General features: G+C 40.9%; 6 protein-coding genes across 6 annotated transcripts; 3 read left to right on the top strand and 3 right to left on the bottom strand.

Annotated features, from left to right (window-relative positions):
* Positions 1-34: 34 nt before the first annotated feature.
* BDCG_05457 (60S ribosomal protein L35) lies at positions 35-2,928 on the top strand. Its single transcript, XM_045421137.1, has 4 exons — positions 35-160; positions 238-380; positions 604-829; positions 945-2,928. The coding sequence occupies exons 1-4, from the start codon at positions 158-160 to the stop codon at positions 948-950; spliced, it is 378 nt and encodes a 125-aa protein (XP_045277089.1). The 5' UTR covers positions 35-157; the 3' UTR covers positions 951-2,928.
* BDCG_05456 (RNA polymerase II Mediator complex subunit Sin4) lies at positions 1,272-5,412 on the bottom strand. The gene is made up of 10 exons (XM_045421136.1): positions 5,045-5,412; positions 4,619-4,964; positions 4,296-4,542; positions 3,734-4,212; positions 3,422-3,641; positions 3,229-3,348; positions 3,051-3,161; positions 2,712-2,978; positions 2,494-2,616; positions 1,272-2,398 (listed from the first exon to the last, which is right to left on the bottom strand). The coding sequence occupies exons 1-10, from the start codon at positions 5,188-5,190 to the stop codon at positions 1,701-1,703; spliced, it is 2,757 nt and encodes a 918-aa protein (XP_045277088.1). The 5' UTR covers positions 5,191-5,412; the 3' UTR covers positions 1,272-1,700.
* A 559-nt stretch (positions 5,413-5,971) lies between these two features.
* BDCG_05455 (SIR2 family histone deacetylase) lies at positions 5,972-11,515 on the top strand. The gene is made up of 2 exons (XM_045421135.1): positions 5,972-6,792; positions 6,854-11,515. The coding sequence occupies exons 1-2, from the start codon at positions 6,438-6,440 to the stop codon at positions 8,215-8,217; spliced, it is 1,719 nt and encodes a 572-aa protein (XP_045277087.1). The 5' UTR covers positions 5,972-6,437; the 3' UTR covers positions 8,218-11,515.
* Positions 9,348-11,466, bottom strand: BDCG_05454 (uncharacterized protein). The gene is made up of 3 exons (XM_045421134.1): positions 10,905-11,466; positions 10,514-10,647; positions 9,348-10,333 (listed from the first exon to the last, which is right to left on the bottom strand). Exons 1-3 carry the CDS (start codon positions 11,034-11,036, stop codon positions 9,688-9,690), a joined length of 912 nt encoding a protein of 303 aa, XP_045277086.1. The 5' UTR covers positions 11,037-11,466; the 3' UTR covers positions 9,348-9,687.
* On the bottom strand, positions 11,515-14,018 carry BDCG_05453 (GTP-binding protein). The gene is made up of 3 exons (XM_045421133.1): positions 13,703-14,018; positions 13,515-13,609; positions 11,515-13,408 (listed from the first exon to the last, which is right to left on the bottom strand). Exons 1-3 carry the CDS (start codon positions 13,713-13,715, stop codon positions 11,888-11,890), a joined length of 1,629 nt encoding a protein of 542 aa, XP_045277085.1. The 5' UTR covers positions 13,716-14,018; the 3' UTR covers positions 11,515-11,887.
* On the top strand, positions 13,946-16,051 carry BDCG_05452 (glycerol 3-phosphatase 1). Its single transcript, XM_045421132.1, has 4 exons — positions 13,946-14,265; positions 14,371-14,392; positions 14,589-14,698; positions 14,777-16,051. Exons 1-4 carry the CDS (start codon positions 14,163-14,165, stop codon positions 15,253-15,255), a joined length of 714 nt encoding a protein of 237 aa, XP_045277084.1. The 5' UTR covers positions 13,946-14,162; the 3' UTR covers positions 15,256-16,051.
* Positions 16,052-21,227: the final 5,176 nt, after the last annotated feature.

The raw sequence follows: 21,227 nt of genomic DNA, 5'->3' as shown, positions 1-21,227 counted from the left end.
ATATATCTCGGCCTCGCCTATTTCTCCGGCTCCGCACGCAACCCTAGTCCCACAACGAGTATCAAACCGCAACATTTTGAATCTTCAACTCCCCAAGTCGACGACACCAATTAATCCGCCCCTCCCCCCGACCGACACCACACGACATCCCGCCATCATGGTACGTTTTGAATCTCTGCGCGATGGGGAAATGCTGGATTTTTTTTGGGGGGGTTTCCTTTGCTGATAGTTTTCTAGTCGACCGCCAAGGTGAAGACCGGCCAGCTCTGGGGCAAGAACAAGGAGGAGCTCACCAAGCAACTGGATGAGCTGAAGACCGAGCTCGGCCAGCTCCGTGTGCAGAAAATCGCTGGAGGTGCTTCCTCTAAGCTCACCAGAATGTACGTCTTTTTCCGAATTAACTAACAAATGCATGGGATTCCGATTTTGGCGAATTTGAAAGAGCACGAAAAGTGATTGGATTGGAAATGGGCAAACGAGATGAAGAGGGAAAAAGAAGGAAAGAGGAGGAAAAAAACTCCAGGGGGAAAGGAAATACGATTCTGGACATAAAAGGGGCGAAATTGGCTGACAATATAATCGGCGGTGAATTTTGATATATAGTCACGATCTGCGCAAATCGATCGCCAAAGTCCTTACCGTCATAAACGCCAACCAGCGCTCGCAACTGCGTCTTTTCTACAAGAACAAGAAATACCTTCCCCTTGACCTTAGGCCAAAGCAGACTCGCGCTATCCGGAGACGGTTGTCGAAGCACGAAGCCTCTTTGAGAACGGAGAAGGAGAAGAAGAAGCTGGTTCACTTCCCCCAACGGAAATATGCTGTGAAGGTACGAACAATTCCCTTGCGTTGACAAATTAGTGCTGGGAGATACGTTACTCGTGATATATATAATGCGCTACTTGTGGTTCTGGCAATGCTAACGTTTGTGGTTTGTTAAATAGGCATAGGTATGATAATGGGATGTGGGGGGAGTTGGAGAGCGCTGTTTTTTGCTGGTTTTAACTTGATATTTTTCTTCCTTCTTCAATCGGTTGAGAAAATGGAAATAAATGTATCCTAGACGATGCAATTGAGTTGGGCAGCAATTTTATGAAAATCATTTTCCTACGGCTCAAAAAACATACAAAAAAGGGATTCTTATCTTCAAAACCTTTTCTTCCGCTTTTACATATTTAACCTGTCACTACAGCGCGCAGCAATCTCCCGAAAGTCACGCCCGCGGGCCAGATCACTCCTACAAAGGTCCACGACACTAACTTCGGTCCTAGGAAAAAGCTACTTACAGCACTACAACATCCAATTACCATCTCAGAAGCGGCTAGTTTCACGAGTTTCAACAGTCTCCAATTTTCATATTGTCAACCTCCGAAACCGCGATGGATTCAACCTACGGTCGATGAACAACTCTAGGCTTCCCACTCAAGGCCTCCGCAAACTTACTCCCAGTGGTCACCCCAGACTTCTAGCACCGCAAGTTACCCCTTCTCTACACAGTACAGGCAGGGTATTTATCCATCTCTGATTGCTTGCGGATCCCAACGCGGTGTGTAAACGAAATATAATGGAATGTCCTGCTTTTAAAATACAAATATCTTACCATTTCTTCTACGCCTATCCCTTGATTCCGAAGAAGAACCACCCCTTCACTCCAAGATCAAATAATACCCCTAAAATATAAAAATGAGACTACGTACGTGTTACCTATACACCGGGAGCGACACCCGATCCAACGCCTCCACATTCTCCATCGCAAATGAGCCCCCACAAACACACGTCCTCAAAACCCCAATCTTCCCAATCAGCCTATACATAGAAGCCGACCGGGGCAGGCATGTATCCTCCGAAACTTCACAGCAGCGTACACACCTCCTCTTCGCCACCGTTGCATCCAACACCTTACCCACATTCTTCTTCAAAATGTCCACATCATGCGTCCGCTTAAAGAGCTCCGTGCGCTTGTCATCCCCAATCCCAAGCCAGCTATAGTCGTATAGCGCCAATGCCATCCTCTCTACCCCCGGCCGTACTACCAGCGGCACCGTCTCTGTCAATATGGACATGACGGCTGGTTGGAGCACCGGCGGGATGCTGCATGTGATTAGCATCTCGCGCTCAGGTGCGTTTCGCTCCGCGCTCCCAAACCCGGCAGCTTCGTAAGTCCGGGTGACGATGCTGTCGATGTGTGCGAGCATTTTCTCGCAGACGTCGGGTTTTAGGGAGGATTGGTCAATTGTATCGTTGATGCTGGCGAAGAGTTGGTAGGATTCGCCGCTTAGGTTGTTGGCAGCTTTGAATGTTAGGGGAAAACGGCCGAGGTAGCGGAATATGTGGCGGAGGAATGAGCGGGGGATGCTGGAAAGGACGAGGATGAGGGAAGGGGATTCGTAGGTCTTGCCTTATGGAGTGGTAGAATCATGTTAGTAGGCCGGGGGGTTATGAAAAGAATCGCGACTAAATCGGGGAGGATGGGTTTTTAACTTTTTCACTCACTTGATAAAGTAAATGAGGTTCGGTCCGCCGGTATTGTATCCGCAATTTCGAGGAGGTCGTCGACCAAGTACTTTGCAAGATCGAGGATCCACTTGACATTTCCCAAAACCATGCGGAGAACCTCTGTGGATACACATGTAACCATGCGTGACAGTTAGAATATTTATCTTCTCTCCCGGCTATATATATTTGCGTTAGGGTTGAAATAGTTAACATACCCGGCTCCGAAGGGGTGGAATCCTTGCCGTTCTTGAGGTAATGCGAAACTGTCAAAAGTAGCACCATGATCTGCCGAATGTTTAATATGATCCACGACACGGTGGAGGATGGAGCTCGTGGCTGGAACCGAGATCTGAAACCAAGAACTGCTTGCATACTGAGGCCCTTTTGGATGGATTGATTGTTCACGAGTTTATCGTGCTCGGTAAAGTCGACACTCGTGAATAAAATTGAATACACTTCGGTGACAAATGTTCTTTGCGCATCTGAAATACAGTGATAGTTAACACAGCGAACGAACTTTGGCTTGCTTGTTGAATCTGGTCCCAAAAACTAACCAGGATTTAGCTGTCTTACGATGACAGCAAGAATGTCATCTGCACTGGCATCACTCCCACAGGCCCGAACATATCCCAATGCCAAAGCCGCTATTGCGCATGTGAATTTGCCTTTTGCAACTAAAAGTAAGTATGGCGTCTCCATTTACTCAAATCCACACCAAAGGGAACAGCATACCGCTATCATACATCCCATCTTCCATTCCAAACGAATGCTCCATATATCGCAAATGAAATTGTCCCTCCCCGTCGAGGACTGCCGCTATACAGCCACTTGGCGAAAATGCAATGTGGAGGCCTTAGAAGGAAGTATAAATAAGAAGTCTCAAAAACATGTTATGATGTACTGAAGGGATTATAATGAAGCCTACCTGACGCGTCGATTGGAAAGGTGAATCCGGCATTTGGCATGCTTGTCACAGTGTTACCATCTTCATTCTCAGTGATGGGCCTCATGGATCTAGCCTCAAAAAAAGAAATGGAGCTATCGTCGTGTGTAATGGCAAGCACGCTACTAGCTTCCGTGTAGTCAATCGAGACGACATATCTTTCGAAATATATGTCGTCCAGTCTTCTGAAGATTATTTTAGACTAGTAATTCAGGGGTATTAGTAGGAGGGATATCAGAGCTAGGGGCTAGTAGATATAAGTTAAGTGGAGAGGGTGCGTTATTTGGATCGCACCTTGGGGTTAGAGGCCGTTTTCTTTGACACCACATCATCAAAACTTGGGTGTAGGGCCTGCGCCATAGTGTCTAGCTGCCAGCGGACAAGGACGCTTGAAAGTCCACAGGGAGGTGGCTGACCAAGCTGATTCTGGGGTGAAATGGATGCAACGGCTAGTATGCAGGGGCCAGTAGCAGCCTGTGTGCTAGGAAGGAGCTGAGGTGCCGTTATTATTTCAAGATGGGTGAGATTATATATTGCTCCATTCGGGGGTGAGAAGCCTGTGATATTATCCATGTCGTGCGCCGGCGGGTGAAAAACAGCGCTTAGGACTTCAGTCTTGGTATGTAAAACCTGGAAAGCGGGTGTTGGAAAGGCGATTGAGCCACCTCCTGGCTTTATCGTTTGATCCCATTCTGGGGGATCCCATTTAACCTGGACACGGTAGAAACACACTTTCCCACATGCTGAGTGGGTGGCGATAGAAATTCCACTTCCTAAAGAGTCCAGTTTCAGGATATGCGTAGGCTTTCAAATAAGAGATATGTCTACGTCTGCATAGTTGAGTTGATTGTCTTACCTTCAGCCGGTGCCAGAGCAGCGTGTGTCAGCAGCCCATCTAGATATCCAACAGTTTTCAATTCCGAGGAGATCTCTCCCCACCTCAAGTCTGGATTCTGATAGATGAGCTTGATATAACCAGATTTCGTCACCATGACGAGAGCTGACTTATTTACAGGATGCAGGGGCCCTAAGGGGCGACGCCGATATGCCGGATAATTCCACCTGTTGTTATTCGTCCGTGTCGCTTTATGAAAACCAAATAGCTAGACAAATTGGCGATTGAGCTATGTCAAGAACAATCCATAGTCAAAATAGGAGAGTTGCAAAGAAAACACTCACCGGTCGGTTCAAATTTAACCACATCAATCCAACCGGCTGCGCCAAGTCATCATCGGGATCTATTGAGGCCTGACGCGGCTGATTAACGGTATTCAGCGACATCATAATGGTGACAATCGCGATTCGGCCACAGCTATCCACGATGGCCAGCTCGGAGCCACTCTCGTTCCAGAGAAGATGGACCACGGTGTGGCCGCCATGGATGTCGACGATTTGATTAATGGGGGATTCTTCACTCAGCGTCCATTTGCCGTTATCAGGTCTGCAGTGAAGACAACGTAGTAGGACTTTCTGGCCATCTTGTGAGACGTACGCAATTGCCCCAAGTTTAGACCACGCAATTTTTCTAGCTTAGTGTTAGCAATGCGATTTCATGGGGACTTGAATCAGGAGACGACTCATTACTAGGGGTAGCAGGTAACATACTGGGAACAACCCGAAAGCCGAAGCTCGTCTAATCTTTGAGGTAGGCCCTTGATGGTAGGTGCGGCGCCTTCCAGCCCCAGCTCTAGGGAGGTTGGATCCCCGAAAAGATCATCTACATCGATACTGTCCTCCATGATCATAGGCATCCTAAGATTTCCCCCTTAAAATCCCCTCTCCACAGGTAGCGTCGGTGCGCAGTCTAGCGCTCTAAGCTTTTGGCAGCCGGCTGCATAGAGCTGGAATCGCAATTTGATATCCCTTACAAAGGATAAGTTTTGGTAAGAGAACGAACCTATATATATAGATATATAGTCTTGTCCATCATAAAACAACCATGTAGGTCAATATAAATAACTATATCATCCGTGATGTTAAGTCGCTCGTGGATCCATATGAATGATTAATGGATGACTAACAAAAGCCACGTGAGCATTAAGGTTTGCTGTAGCTGGGACAACCGCGGATACACTAAACCATTCGAGGCTAGGAAGCTCCACATCTCGAAATATGCGCATCATCGCCAACTTTGCGATATTCATATTCTGGCAAGCCCTGGCTGGCTTCTGGCAAAGCTGATTGTTTCCTACGGGCAAAGGTATGTTAGAAACTCAAAAGTATCTGCTATTATATATTTAAATACCTATGAAAGAACGTACACAGCGTACTTCTACTTCTAAATATACCTAGGGATGCAGTATCTAAAATTGATAATTGACTTAAGAAACACTCTATTATCTTTATAGCAGATAAAGATCAATTTCTCACAATGAATAAGAAATCAGATTAGACAGTGTATTTTAACATCTTTTACTCTCATAAGTGAAACAAGATATACGAATAACTCCCCTCTGTCTCTCAAAAAAAGAATAAATAAAAAGTTTTGTAGTAGAGGCCAAGTGTTATCCATCAAAATCAACGGGTGTAAAGCTTTCATCAGTTTCCCATTGATAGGCAGCTAGCTCACTTGATACAGATTCTTGCCTTTCCAGGGTTGCAAGCTGCTCCATATTCACCCCTCGCCGTCTGATATCCTGATATCTGTATATAATAATGTTTGTTTTGGTTTTTGTGTTGTGGTTAGATGTACAGAATCGGGCCTAGCGTGGCCGGAGCGCTGGCTGCGGCTCTGATCCTTCTTCCCGCCGTCTCCATCCATTTATTGTTCACTAAACCGTCAGTCCCCTCGCTAACGCACAACATCCAACCTCACGTCTGTCATCTTTCTGTCCGCTAACACCTATCGTGGTCATCAGTCCTATTCACTCAACGCCCATCAGATCGCCTATCTTACCCCCATGATTTAGCCAGCTATATTGTCTCGCGATCCCTTATCACCCCCCTTACCCTCTTACCCTCTTCCCCTGCCTTGTACACGTCGTCACGTCTCGCCTCAATGGGCTGTCCATTCGACCCCTGGGGGGATTCCTCAGATCTCAGCTCTCCTCCAGCATCACCATCCCCTCCTCCAAGTTTTCTTCCATCGCCTCCGCCATCTCAAGACAATTTCGGGCTCAATTCAAGTGATTCTCTTTCCGCATCGCAAGACACCGCGCTCCCAACCAAGAAGAGGAGAAAAGTCGAGCCGAAGCCACGATCAACGAAACACCTCGATTTATCTTTAGCGTCTTTGGCTTCCACTGATTGCTTTGCAAACCAGACAGATGAACTGGGCCTTTTATTGAAGGCTCTTCATAAAAAGCGCAAAATTGTTGTGATTGCTGGCGCTGGAATTTCGGTCTCTGCTGGGAGTGGGTACATCCTTGCTTCGAAATTTCATGGCGCTTCTTTGCTGACGTGATGATTCCACAGTACCTGACTTTCGTTCTTCCCATGGCCTATTCAAAACATTGAGAAAGGATCACAAACTTAAAGCCTCGGGGAAGCAGTTGTTTGACGCGTCAGTGTATCAAGATGACACCATGACTTCCTCTTTCCACGACATGGTTCGCTCGCTGTCTGGAATGGCAGCCTCTGCTCAGCCTACCGCTTTCCACCATCTTCTTGCTCGGCTTGCAAAGGACGGTCGTTTAATGCGACTATATACACAGAATGTTGATGGCATTGAGACGTCGCTGCCCCCTCTGGCAACTCAGGTTCCACTCGGCGTTAGGGCACCATGGCCCCGTACCATTCAGCTACACGGTGGACTTGAAAAGATGGTCTGCCAGAAGTGCAGACATACATCTGATTTTGAAGCAGAACTTTTCCAAGGGCCCGACCCGCCCTTGTGTCGAAAATGCTGCGAAACAGACCAGTTTCGCACAACTACCGGCCAGCGAAGTCATGGTGTTGGCAAGCTGAGACCAAGAATAGTTCTCTACAATGAACATAATCCTGACGAAGAGGCTATCGGTTCTGTTGTTACAGCCGACTTACGTGCTAGGCCTGATGCTTTAATTGTTGTTGGCACCACTTTAAAGATCCCAGGAGTTCGACGAATTGTCAAAGAAATGTGCCACGTCGTCCGGGGACGGAAAGACGGAATTACTATGTGGATAAATCACGAACCAGTTCCCGTCGGAAGAGGCTTCGAGGACTGTTGGGATCTCGTCATCAAAGGCGATTGTGATGAAGTTGCGCGGCAAGCTAATATGAAGCCGTGGGACGATGATAGCGACGATACTATCCAGGAATGTACTGCATCAGACGTCGAACGAGTCAAACAGGAACAAGGCCCTTTCTCTGTCGTTGTCCCTCCGCTCAAGAACTCTCAAAAGAGTACTGGTATCCTTACACCCTCATCGAGCCAGGATGAATCACTCAACGTTGAAGACCAACCGCCAATTCCTTTCCCCCTTGCGGATAAACCGACTAAAAAATCCTTGTCATCATTGTTATCCGGGAAACCTGGTCAGAAAGCCACGAAGCCTAGGAAACCCGCACAGAAGAAGCCGGGAGCTCCAAAGAAAGCCAGAACGAACAATAGTCAACCAAAGAAAATCGATCAACAGTTCCGCATTAGCAAGTCCAGCAAGACCACGGTCACCACTAAAAAGGCACCGAGCCCAATCGAAAGTGATCTGGCTAAGCCAATGCATGCTATATCACCTGGTGCGGCTCGTAATAATGGCCCCATGTTTATCGAGACGACCTCCACCCCACCTTGGAAAGACAAAGCCACGATCTCACCAACCGGAACCATCCCACCTGACCTTGAGAGAATGTTAAACTAGACGCGAGTAGAGAAGAATATAGGAAGAACCTAGGCCCTGGCCAATGTACACGTTACTGGAGTATTGTTTTCTCTTGGACCTGTGTCCTTCGAACGCGCAATTTTGCCCTTCCATTCCCATTCTCTTTGTCATTACTGGTCCCTCCGCACCGGTTATGATGCATGATACCCACATAGACTTTCGAAATGCTACATTACAAACTACCGCTCCTGTGAATTCCGGGCTCCTGATAGTTTTTATGTTATTTTATTTTTCATTTGCAGGGAGTGAGAGTGTATAATAAAGACTGGCTTGGGCTTATTATAATATTTTTCCTTTTGTTTCTTTGCTTTCATTCTGCTCTGTGGTTTGTCCTTGAATTGAAGAAAGGAGTTTGGTCTACCGGAGGGAGGTTCTGCATGGATTCATGTTTTTGCTGGCTGATATTTTTTCTCGCACTTTTTGTTTCAACCCCTTTCAAAAGACTCTGCTTTTCGTCTTGTCCAAACTCTTGCGTGTCAGGGTGTGGGTATCAGGTCATGCCTGCCACCTTCCCGCCCTCTTGCGTGCAGGTCATCTATTCAGTCTTCCGGTCACCGTATGGATTTTTATATCTGCTCTCTTACTTTCTTTCTTTTTCCCTTCGGTCTTCAGGTACATAATGCGTGATGTAATATCAGATTCAACCAGCAACGGCATCAGAGCTATCATTTGCATCTACATTTGTACATTTGAACAGCTTTTTAAAGTCTTTCATTTCCCTTTAATCTATATTCTGCGCTTCTTCCTCATTTTTCTTCCATTTCATTCCCTCTGTTCGTTTGCGGGTGCTTGGTTATTACAGAGAGGGAATATGGGAGAGCAGTGGGTTTGTTCTTTCTGAAGCAACCCGAGGCTTTGTACGTATATAGAGCACACATGCATATGATATCCGTCTCAGCAACTGTATACTACTGCTCTTCACATTGAATATCGTGGCGGTGAATAGGCCCGTCCCCAGTGACCCTATGCTTGCGATTACTAGCATATCTTACACCTTTAGGTCGTCCTATACAGAGCGGATGTGGCGGCGTTTAGTTACTATGGCATTAACTTGCAATGATATGCGAAGTTACCACGAAAATGGCATCGGCTTATTTTATGCAAACATTCTGATACTCCGGAACGAGATACTATGGGTGGGATGGCATATTTGATCCATAATAGAAATAGTGATAATGATAGGGTAATAATAATACCAAGAGAGAAATATGTATCTGAAGTGATAGGACCACCGTGGTTGATTTAACCCGCATCACACACAGCCATTATCCTCGCAACTAAGTCAACAACTACAAATAATGGTAGTGATAGTAAAGCTTAACACGGGGAGCAAAAAGGAAAACTAACGCGATAACAAAGAACCAAAGGCAAACAAACATGAGAAAAAAAGGCTGGCCAAGTACATCTAACCCAATACCTTAAATACCTTAGAACCCATAAATACCCAAATCACAGCCCATCACTATCACTATCACTCCCCGAATCTAGGTCCGGATGCATCCCTCCCCTCCTCCTCCTAGCCGTATCACTCGCATCAGCATCGATATCAATCTCATCCCCATCCCGCCCACTGTGCTGCGTCTCCTCCTCCTCCTCCTCCTCCTCCTCCTCTTCTCCTTCCTCCTCCTCCTCCTCGTCATCATCCAACACATCCTCCTCCTCCATTTCCTCCGTCTCATCATCACCACCATCACCATCACCAGCAATATCCCCTCCACCCCTCCCCTCCCCCTCCACCCCCTTCCCGCTACCAACGCCAGGCCTCGACCTCCCAATCGCCATCTCCGTGCTACCCTCGCCATCTCGCTTCAGCCGCTTAGCACCTGGTTCTCCCCTCCCACCCTCATCATCATCTTCACTTTCATCCGCAGCAGAAACGACCCCCGCCGCACCAACGCCAGCTCCTACCCCTGTCGTCGCAACGGTGGCGGCAGATTTGCGATCCTTTTTCACCCTCCGCTTCTGCGCTGCGGCTTCAGTATACACGGCTAATTCGCGCTCGAGGCGCGGGAGGAAAGCTTCGAATTCTATCTGGGAAAGGGCGGCGAAGACGTCTTGTGGGGTTATGGTTTTCTTTTCGGTTTCTTCATTTGCGCTACGGGTGGTGGGTTAGTTAAGGCCTTTTTTTTGGAAAGAAGGGGAAGTGGGAATTTGAAGCCGGGGTCGGGATAAAGACGTAGAGCAAGGGCTTTATATAATAGAATGGGACATAGGCTAGGGGAGCCGTCTCAGATATATATAGGTGTTTCCCCAACAAGGTGGCAGGATAACGTACTGTGATGAGAGATACGAGACGAATACCGTGGCGGCCTTGGATATTGCTAGCAACGCATCTTTCTGTATTGAGGTATTCGGAGGCAAAGCGCTCTTTGCCAATCGTTGTGTGAGAGCTCGCGGGAGGAGGTAGTCCTGTACATTCGATCCATATATATTTTCGAAACATATCAGCTTTCTCGTTCTAAGCAATACTCTTTTCGCGGATAGCTAGGTAAAAGGTATGTCGGATTATCCCGTTAATTTCCATTTCCACCCCAGCGCATCATCATCCACATGCACGCAACGATGGGATCACCAAGACACGGAGGCCAAACAACACGAGGAGAGGAAACAAGCCAGCAAGCAAGCAATTAACAGGTTGGTTACAGGCTGGATATATAAAATCTCACCTCAACATTTACACCGGTTTCAATAGGGTCCGCACCACTCCCGGTTGTTTTCGAGCCCTCCGCTACCGCGTTCTGTTCTTCATCATGACTGCTGGCCTCTGCGGCGGAAGACGAGGATTTCCGCGGCGGCATTTGGGAGGGTGTGTAGGACGTGGGCAAATATATATATTACTGTATAAATATATACGACTTGGGAGATATAGCTGAGTGTGAAGGTTTTTGTTTTGGCCGTGGACTCGATTATTTCGGGAGGGAGAGAGGGAGGGGGGAGGTTGTAATATTTTCCGACTCTCTTTAATTCACGCGTGTGTAGATAGGGTGGAGGTCGGAGGAGCGGGGATACGCGAATCACTGTGCAATCTTGCCGGTGTAAGAGATATTGTGATTTAATTGATTCGGTTACAATAGCGTTTGACGGATATTTTATTTTCTCTCTGTCGTCGTTGAAGGCGGTAGGGGATAATGTGGAAGAGATGTGCGTGGTGTTGTATTATTTAATATGATATGGCGGAGAGATATCGATAAATAAATACGCGTTTTTCGGCGGCTCAGGCTTTTTGCGTACTAACGATGTATCTTTTTTCAACTCATATAAATATCCCATGCCTGATAAGAATCTACCGTATTATATTAATTTATATATATTTTGAATGTATTTTATTTACTTCATGATTATAGCTTTTTAAAAGGTTGAAGGGGTCGATTCGAAGTCGGAAATCAATGTTGAGCGGAAATCGGATTCAGTATCCATAAACGTCTTTTCTCCCGTGTGCAGAGAAGAAATGACATATAAAGAGTCATTAGAAGTAGATTGCATAAAAATAGTAGGTATATATTCTCGTAATCCTAGTAAATAACATTAATGACTTATCCCTGAAAACCGTCTAAGCAATTGCAATATACCTCAAAAAGCGCCTTTTTGATATCCGTTCGAATACACAGTAAGGAAAGAAAACAATAAATGATATAGTAGAAAAAGGGGATTACTCCACAACCATCTCGTCATCCAGTTGGACGCCATCACCCCATAGACCCTCCAGTTTGAATTCCTCTGCCCATTCCTTGACAATCTGTTTGGTATCTGCACCGCTCACCGCAGCCATGTTACTGGGGCCATTTGCAGCAGGCAAGGAAGTAGCTCCTGGAATAACGGGGGCCTCAAGCCATCCCTGAATACGTCCGTCCCGCCAATCGGTAATAACCGTCGTTGCCGCGCTGTTGATATTTGGAACACCACCTCTACCAAGCCGGCCTCGCTTTCGGGCAACCTGGATTAGGAAATCATTCGTCTTGTCTCCATCGGTAGGGAAAAGGGGAGGGATGCCATAGACATCGAGCATTTTGGAGAGGAGGGCAGGTGTGGAAGAGAGTCGTTGTAGAAGGAGGGTGACGGCGGGGATAGGGTCTGAAATTTGTTTGGGAGGGATGGCGTTGAGGAGGACAAGGCGAGCTTCCTCATTGATCTTCTTGGATGATTTCTTCTTCCCCTTTTCTGCGTTGGGGAATACTATTCCGGGTGAGTCGATGAGCTTCAGCTTGCTGTCGAGCTTTACCTCTCTGATACTGGTGGTAATTCCGGCCTCAGCACCAACTGGACATGCCGAGGAAGAGCCCTTGTTTAGGCGCGCAGTGAGTGCATTGATAACAGAGGATTTGCCGACGTTAGGGTATCCTATGACACCGACGGATATTGAACGTTTCAATTGCTTGCTGTGGGCGTAAGACTTCAGAGCTTTGAACAGAGTTTCCGACGTGCTTTTGACTGTCAATTGCTTGTGATCAAAACTGTGGGCGTTTGGAGCACCTGTTGACGCCTTTAATGGTAGGGTAGGGAAATATCGTCGAAGGTAGAGCATCCAGCCTTTCAAAACAGGCGGTGGAACAAGATCGATCTTGTTCAGAATTAAAATGAGTCTCTTGGATCCCCCATCTGCAGCCATGATCTCTCTTTCAACTTCTTTTGATCTTGTACCTTCTGGGTCTCGAGCGTCAAGAACGTATAATACGACGTCTGCGGCAGCAACGACTTGCTTAAATACTTTGTCAAATGCCCGTCTCGAAGTCTCCTTCGGCGCTGACTTCTCAAAGGTCGTATCCATCGAGTCATCCAAAGGAGCACCACCATCCTCATCCTCATCGTCGTCATCTTCATCCATGTCATCCTCATCCATTTCATCATCGTCGTCTTCGCCGTCAAACTCAGCCGCTCTCGCCCGAGCGGAGGCAAGCAATGCAGCCATGGGATTCGACTCGTCAACATCCTGGTCCATATCATCATCTATCAAATCATCGTCCTGGTCCAAAATGTCTTCGTCCTCCAGTTGCGCATCTTGAAAATCCTCCGCGCCGCCTTGACGAGCCCTCCTAGCTTCCTCCCGTATGCGCCGGGTTTCCTCCTCCTTCAACCGCTTCTTCTCTTCAATTTCGTGGAGGATCTTATCTTTATAGGGGAACAGATTGGGAATACCGGGATCCTTCTTTAGTTTTGACCGCCATTCAGGGTTCTGAAATAAATGGAAAGACCAATCGTTAGCTGGTTGATGGCAACTGGAGAGAATCTATACACCGCTGAACAGCAATATCCGCACCCAGGACTCGGTTAAAATATACCTTTTTCGCCAATTTTCTTGATTTCCTCTGTTTCGCTGCACTGGCCTTCTCAATCTTATGCCGCAGCCTTACCGGCGTGCGCTTGGACTTCTTGCCTGTAAAGGAAAAAAAAAAATAACGACGTTAGTACTTGGTCAAGCTGTGGCTTTTCAGCGTCAAAATAGGAACTTTGAAGTAGGCAGTTATACCAAGCTTGACCATTTTGAAAAGTCTCTGCTTCCAAAATTAGTCAAGAAAAGAAATTAATGTTTGTGTTCGAGAAAAGGAGAGCACCGATAATGCTGTCTGCCTTTTCTTCGCTCCTCCGTGTCTCGTCTTCACTATCAAACATTTTTGTGTGGAGCAAAGACGCCAAGATTTCGAGCGCCAAGAACGGTGTTTATCGGGGGAATATATATCCGAATGTTGTCATGACTAATCAGCTAGCCTGAAACTTTTATCAGATCTAATTCGGGAAACGCGGGGGACAGATAACTTGGAATAACACAGCAAAACAGATGAAAAGGAATATTTCAAGGGGTATGTATATAAGGGTGTTAGATATTTCAGTTATCTTTGTTGAGACATTTCTCCGAATTTCAAGTATACCCCTAGAAGTCGTTACAAATCTTCAAACATTAGCAGCGCACCCACCCCACCATCACCACCATGGGATCCTCCTCGCCAGAGACATTTACTGCGCCGGCGCAAACCTTTTCATTTGACGGGCTCCTTTTTGATTTTGATGGCACTATTATAGATTCGACACCTGGTTGGCTATGGCCCTTTATTCCCTCTTTCCGCCCTCCCTAGTACTCAACTCGGGGTTCTGGGTCTAGTCTACTTGAAGCGCATTGTGCTGATTTGACCTATATAGCGATTGTCAAGCACTGGCACAGGTTCGTACATGTTTAGTTAACATCCCGATTGAATCGTCACAGATCTCTCCTATATTTATGCGTTTATTGTCGATATTGTATATATTATGTGACTGAATAGAGAGCGATCGCATCATAATGAGATCTTGGGAGGAGGGGGAAAGGGGGACCATTTGCGGAGCTTTCCCCGTGCTGATTTGTATTTGTCAAAATTCAGACTAGGTGCTGAATTGAACTTAGATCCTGAAGTTATTCTGAAGACTTCCCACGGACGAAGAAGCATAGATGTCCTGCAAATCATTGCTCCGGAAAAAGCTAACTGGGAATGTAAGTGCACAGCTCCAAAGGCTATCATGTATCACACGCTTTCTTCCATTTCCACTGACTGACTAATAAATATACTAGACGTGAGTTACGTTGAAGGCCGAATCCCCAGGGAGGATGGCAGAGACGCGGTGGAAATACCTGGAGCACGACAACTGTTAGACTCCTTAGACGAAGCTGGCGCCCTCTGGGCTGTGGTTACTTCAGGGACCAAAGCGCTTGTCCATGGCTGGCTGGAGGTCATGAAACTCGCGCACCCCAAGTACATGGTTGTTGCCGAAGATGTGGAGGTTGGCAAGCCAGATCCGCGATGTTACCTGCTGGGCCGCTCCCGGCTTGGACTGGGAGATGGGGCTGAGATGCTGGTGGTTGAAGATGCGCCTTCGGGTATCCGGGCTGGCAAGGCGGCGGGCTTCAAGGTCGTCGCCCTCACGTCGACGCATAAGATTGAACAGCTCAAGGAGGCTGGCGCAGATTGGATCGTTCAGGATCTGCGGAGTGTTACACTGAAGGGCTTCAATGGAAAGGTGGAGATTGAGATCTCGAATGCTTTGCAGTGATTTAATATGTTCCTTTTCCCCTCGGCCCTTTACATTCCTTTCGCCTTTCTTCTTTTTTTTTTCTTTCTTTTTTTTTTTCAGTGAGGAATATAGATTTTTTTTGGGGGGTCTACTTTCCTGTTTTGAGGTAAAGGACTGATGCTGCATAGAAGGGGCGCGTCGGACCGATGTCTCGTGGCATAGATGGTTAGATTTGAAATACATCGGTGTTTCTGCACATGGTATATTCACAGAACATGCATCAGGGGCTCGTTTCCCTGATATATATTTCTTTTCTTGTGAAATTTTTTCACTGCATCATCGTGGCATTGGTAATCAGCAGCCTTCGGGTCCTTGCATTATTGCATATATGTTTAGGCGATATATATTATATTAGCGATTCCCATGTTTTGCTTATTGTTTCGCCGCTTGTTCCCTGTTACCCACGCCATCATTTCCAGATTCCATGGCATCACAGAGATCTTCGGTCGGCCGCACGAGACCGAGTCCCCTCGAGATGGCCCTGTTGCAAATACGACCCAGGTACGCCGCTGCCGTTGTTGCACACAAGGATTTCTGTCCTTGAAATCTATGCATGCTTTAAGTAAATCTTTCAGAAGATCCTGTATATTCTTCAGTTCAGACAGCAGAGAAGAGTGTTATTCATATTAATTAGAAGAGATGTTTATTGGAGAAGATTTTTTATTAATTATACAGTGTCTATCATTCTATGATTTCTGTTACTGTTGTACAATTCTGATAATAGTCATTCTTCTTTTATTCTTCTAAGTAGAGAGTGAACTTCTTTGAATCAGTGTTCACTGTCTTCATTCTCTTTTCTCACATCTTATTATGTTTGCATATGTGATATTTGTCTGAGTGTGAAGTTTTCTCTCAATAAGCAGAGCAGTATCAATTGAATACTCTTTCACTCATCACATCTTCATACACTTCTATTCTGAGGTGTTTTTAGAATTACTCTGATATAATAACTACAAATTGCTTCATAGATGAAATTATCACATCTCAGAGAAGCATGTACTTCTCACTGATTTTTAGACATGCTATCAGATGTGATTCCGCCGGCTTCTTATATGTAGATTAAATTAATTAGTGGCCGCTAGAGCCCCTTACATTCGTAAGCGTATTCAGAAGCGGTCGCGTTATTATCTGGCGGCCGTACGTTCTTCCGAATCACACAATGAACATAGTCTGTATAGTTGAGAGAGCATTTTCTTTGAAGAATTGTTTTCATTTCAATCAAGAAATCTATTTCAATTCAGTTCATTTTCAGAGTTAATTAGTAAAAAAGAAGAAGAAACTCTTTCTCTGATTATATGAATTAACTTATTTTTATAACTCTCAGAGTATAGTTTATACAGACTTTCTTAAATTTAATAGCAGATGAAGAAATTGAAGCTTCAATTTTCATTATTATTATTATTATTATTCTTTTATTATACTTATATGCAAGCAGAGCTTATGATGAGTTCTTACGTGATATTAAATACAGATCAAGTGTTGATTATACAGGAGAAAATACAGATGTTATTATTATTATTATTATTATTATTATTCTTCTTCTTTCATTATACTTATATACAAGCAGAGCTTATAATAAGTTCTTACATGATGTTAAATACAGATCAAGTGTTGATTATACAGAAGAAAATACAGATGTTAAGATCACATCAAGATAATAAGAACATAGTAAATACAAAGAAGTGATAATTAAATATATATGATAATAACTTCTTATTTCAGAAACATAGAGTGATTTTATTAAAGTGATTTATATATCTCTGTATTTATTAGAAATCTGAGATACTTAAGTTTCAGATTTAATGTATTCTCTACAGGTTTTAAACTCACATGTCTTGATTTCTCATATTAAGACACTATTAGATGACTGTATTAACTATTTAATCACTGAGACTTCAATTTTCATTATTTTAATAGAAGATAATTTAAATACTTTTTAAAGTTCTTCTTAAAACTCTATTTTACAGACTTTGAAAGAGTTTAGTAAAATATCTTTAATTATTTTATTAAATTTAAACTTTATAATCAGTTACTAAGATGATATTATTATACAGATTATATATAATTATTTTATAGTCTGAAAAAATAGATTTCTTTCTGTATTTAATAGTCTGATTATATTATTTAATAATCTTTCTATCTTAATAGTTCTTTAATATTTGAAATTTAACTTGAAGTTTAATTATACTCTTAGTTATTTAACATTCAAACTGAGTTTAATCTCTTTATTTAAAAGAGTTAAACTTAGTTTTTTCTTATTAAATATGAGAAAAAAAATGAATTAACTTAGTTTTATTTATATTAAATTAAATTTAATTAATATTTACTTTAATAAAGATTTTCTTTACTGCTTTTATAATTATTTCTAAATTCTCTTTAATTGTTTTTAAACTGTAAACTAGATTAATATTATTTATATAACTTAAAGATCTTACTATTTTTATCTCTTTATTTTTAAATAGATATGCAGTGTATTATTGTAAATAAAATACATAAGATTGAAAATTCTTAAAATACTTCTATTTTTATCTCAGTTTTATCTTATTTTATTTCATCAAAGAATAATTATATAATTCTTTTAAATATAAAACAGTTAACTTATTATTATTATTATTATTATTCTTTTATTATACTTATATACAAGCAGAGCTTATGACAAGTTCTTATATAATATTAAATACAGATTAAGTGTTAATTATATAGAAGAAAATACAGATGTTGAGATTATATTAAAATAACAGAATACAGAAAAATATAAAGAAGTAATAATTAAATACATATAATAATAACTTCTCAGCTTAGAAACATAGAGTAATTTATTAAAGTAATTTATATATCTCTGTATTTATTAGAAATCTGAGATACTTAAGTTCTGAATTTAATGTATTCTCTACAGATTTCAGACCTGTATATCTAAATTTCTCATATTAAGATACTACTAGACTGGCCGGTGAGATTATGAATTTCACATTTGATTTCATTTAATCTGATCTTATACATTTCTTAGTATAAGTCTCATCAGAACTAAGTATTAAAAAAATCTGAAAATGAATCATTTCTGAGAGAAATAGTGTGAAAAATAATCAGATTTAATACAAGAACAGTGAAATAAGAGTAATTTCTTAGAATAGACTATGAAAGATAATCATTCTTTTAAAATCAGAATAAGACTAAAACTGAAGATTAAATTCAGTCTTATTCAGTTTATTCAGTGATTGCTTATATAATCAGAATTTGATAACAATTATTGATAATACTTATGAAATAATTAAATACATTCTTATATAAGTTTATTCTTTACTTTCTTATGAAAACTACACTTCTCTGATATACTGTGATCAGAGATATTAAACTGTCTGATAATTCTATATTTTATAATCATGAGTTTCTTGATTATTTCTTCTTATAATTATTCTCAGTAATAGTAATAAATATCTTAGCTTGAGTTAAACTTTCACTTTATTCTCATCTCTATTAATGAAATTATCAGAATATCATATATTAACAGTATAATAGTTGAATATATACACTTAATAATTTTCTATAACTCTAGAATTGATTTAATATGTAAATTCATCAGATTATATTGAAGATAGCAGTTAAATTCAGTTTTATAAGTATATAGTTTTATCTAATCTTCAGTTGTAATCAATGTATATAAGTTCTGTTTCAAAGTTAGTATTATAGTTCTATGTAATATAAAGTGTTATCAAAGATTATTACTTACTAGAGAATTGTATTTCACTGTCTTTACATCTCTAATATCTGCTTATTCAAATCTCTGATAGTTAATATTATAGTAGTCTTAGATTAATTTAATATACAAGTCTTATTTCTTCTCTGTTCAATCTTGAGAAGTGTGAATATTAACTTAATAAGAGAGATCTAGTAGAGCTGCTTTAGTATAGTACTCTGTAAAAGATTGTTCAGTTTTACTGTAATAATATACTAGTTTATCTCTTATAGCTAGACTGACTATGTGACTGTGTCTGAGATCAGAACTAGATTTTTTAATAGTCTTATTATTAATTCAACTGATTTTATTACACAGTTTTAACATTAGATAGTAGTCTCATACTGTCTCAGTGAAACTTACTGTCTACTCTTATCACATTTTTCAAATGAGATCATGATTTTCACTTCTCAATTTAAATTATTTTTATTGCTTTAAATGACTTTAAATCTTATTTGAGTGTTATCAAAAAGCATTACTTTTTAAAAAATTAAAAATAGTCTAAAAAAAACCTTAAAATGTCTAAAAATAGTAACTTTATGCCAAGAATGAGACTAAATGAAATCAAATGAGATCACTTTCTCATTTTTTTCAAGTCATGATTTCATTTTAAAATCTGATATATAGTCACTTTGCATGTTTTTTTGATAGCCAGTCTCAGCAGAATTCATATCAAGAAATGTATGAGATCAGACTAAATAAGATCAAATATGAAATTCATAATTCTGATAACTAGTCTACTTACAGTAATAATAGTCTGCACTATAATATTATCTCAGACTAGACTAACTGTGTAACCGTGTCTGAGATCAGAATTAAACTTTATAATTATTATATTATTTAAAAGTATTACTTCTGATCATAATTTATATTTATTATATTGATTTCAAATCACATTATTTCAAATATTAAAGATCTCAGATTCACTTTTCAAATAAAAATCTAGTCTCAGATAAAGAATATATTTAAATTCTTAATCATATTTTTATTCTGATCTTATTATTGAAAATGATACTAAATGAGATTATGAAATCATTTCTCACTTACATAATATTATAACATAGTGCTCATTTATTGAAAATTTAACAGAGAGTATTATTAAATATTATTACTTTTCTAAATATAGATTGTAATTAATATCATTTTAATTAAAAAAAATATAAAATATAAAAAAAACAAAAAAATAAAAAATAAAATAATAACAAGAAAAAATCACAATAAAAAAAAAGAGAAAGAAAAAAAGAAGAGAAAAAAAAAAGAAAGAAAAAAAGAAGAGAAAGAAAAAAAGAAAAGAAAAATAAAAAAATAAAAAAGAAAAATAAAAAAAATCAAGATTGCAGAGCTGTAGTACTTTTAAAATACTTACTTTTCAGAGTTTTTACAATATTCATTACTAACTGTGTATCTCTTATAGTGAGAATAATATAACTGTAATAAGTTATTATCTTAATATCATCTAATAAATAATCAGTATATATCTGTATAAATATGAATAATTAGAAAATATACACTTAAAAAGTGTGATCAGAATGAACTCTGCTGTTACTTAAATAATATCAAGAATAGAATACTGAAATTAATGATTGTTCTTATCAATTTCATAGATAAGACATGTGAAAATAATCTTAAGAAATATAAGATTCTCTGACTTCTGATAAAAATGAATCTCACAGAGAGACTCTATTTTCATCATATCAGAGACTGAGTATTATTAAAAAGTATTACTTCAATATATATATACTTATTACAGTGATTCATTCTCTGTATATATAAGTGAGAGTTATGACTTTCTTATACTGTATGACTCTCTCTGAAATGCTGTCACTGATTTGCAACTTACACAGTCTTTCAGTTCAGTACACACTGTGTAGACTAGTCACTGAGATTATAAATTTCATATTTGATTTCATTTGATCTGATCTCATACATTTCTTGATGTAAATTCTGCTGAGACTGGCTATCAAAAAAACATGTAAAGTGACTATATATCAGATCTTAAAATAAAACTATAACTTGAAAAAAATGAGAAAGTGATTTCATTTGATCTCATTTAGTCTTATTCTTAGTATAAAGTTACTATTTTTAGACATTTTAAGATTTTTTTTAAACTATTTTTAATTTTTTAAAAAGTAACACTTTTTGATAATGCTTAAATGAGATTTAAAGTCATTTAAAGCAACTGTCCTATGCTCCAGCAACAGGAGTCAAGGAGGATAAT

Source organism: Blastomyces dermatitidis (assembly GCF_000003525.1).
Source record: "Blastomyces dermatitidis ER-3 genomic scaffold supercont1.5, whole genome shotgun sequence".
In the NCBI taxonomy this organism is placed as follows: domain Eukaryota; kingdom Fungi; phylum Ascomycota; class Eurotiomycetes; order Onygenales; family Ajellomycetaceae; genus Blastomyces; species Blastomyces dermatitidis.
Note: the sequence above shows the minus strand (reverse complement) of the source record. Positions and strands in the feature narration are given on the sequence as shown.

Bases quoted from the DNA above. Each gene is read 5' to 3' on its own strand.
- BDCG_05457 (XM_045421137.1), top strand. The intron at 381-603 runs GTACGTCTTTTT...TTTGATATATAG, and splicing joins TCCTCTAAGCTCACCAGAAT to TCACGATCTGCGCAAATCGA.
- BDCG_05456 (XM_045421136.1), bottom strand. From the start codon at position 5,190: ATGCCTATGATCATGGAGGACAGTATCGATGTAGATGATCTTTTCGGG. The intron at 2,979-3,050 runs GTTAGTTTTTGG...ACTGTATTTCAG, and splicing joins CGTAAGACAGCTAAATCCTG to ATGCGCAAAGAACATTTGTC. The intron at 2,617-2,711 runs GTATGTTAACTA...GTGTATCCACAG, and splicing joins TTCCACCCCTTCGGAGCCGG to AGGTTCTCCGCATGGTTTTG.
- BDCG_05455 (XM_045421135.1), top strand. From the start codon at position 6,438: ATGGGCTGTCCATTCGACCCCTGGGGGGATTCCTCAGATCTCAGCTCT. The intron at 6,793-6,853 runs GTGGGTACATCC...ATGATTCCACAG, and splicing joins AATTTCGGTCTCTGCTGGGA to TACCTGACTTTCGTTCTTCC.
- BDCG_05454 (XM_045421134.1), bottom strand. From the start codon at position 11,036: ATGCCGCCGCGGAAATCCTCGTCTTCCGCCGCAGAGGCCAGCAGTCAT. The intron at 10,648-10,904 runs GTGAGATTTTAT...TCGAATGTACAG, and splicing joins AAACCGGTGTAAATGTTGAG to GACTACCTCCTCCCGCGAGC. The intron at 10,334-10,513 runs GTACGTTATCCT...CACCACCCGTAG, and splicing joins GTCTCGTATCTCTCATCACA to CGCAAATGAAGAAACCGAAA.
- BDCG_05453 (XM_045421133.1), bottom strand. The intron at 13,409-13,514 runs GTATATTTTAAC...CATTTATTTCAG, and splicing joins CAAGAAAATTGGCGAAAAAG to AACCCTGAATGGCGGTCAAA.
- BDCG_05452 (XM_045421132.1), top strand. From the start codon at position 14,163: ATGGGATCCTCCTCGCCAGAGACATTTACTGCGCCGGCGCAAACCTTT. The intron at 14,266-14,370 runs GTTGGCTATGGC...TGACCTATATAG, and splicing joins TATTATAGATTCGACACCTG to CGATTGTCAAGCACTGGCAC. The intron at 14,699-14,776 runs GTAAGTGCACAG...TAAATATACTAG, and splicing joins GGAAAAAGCTAACTGGGAAT to ACGTGAGTTACGTTGAAGGC.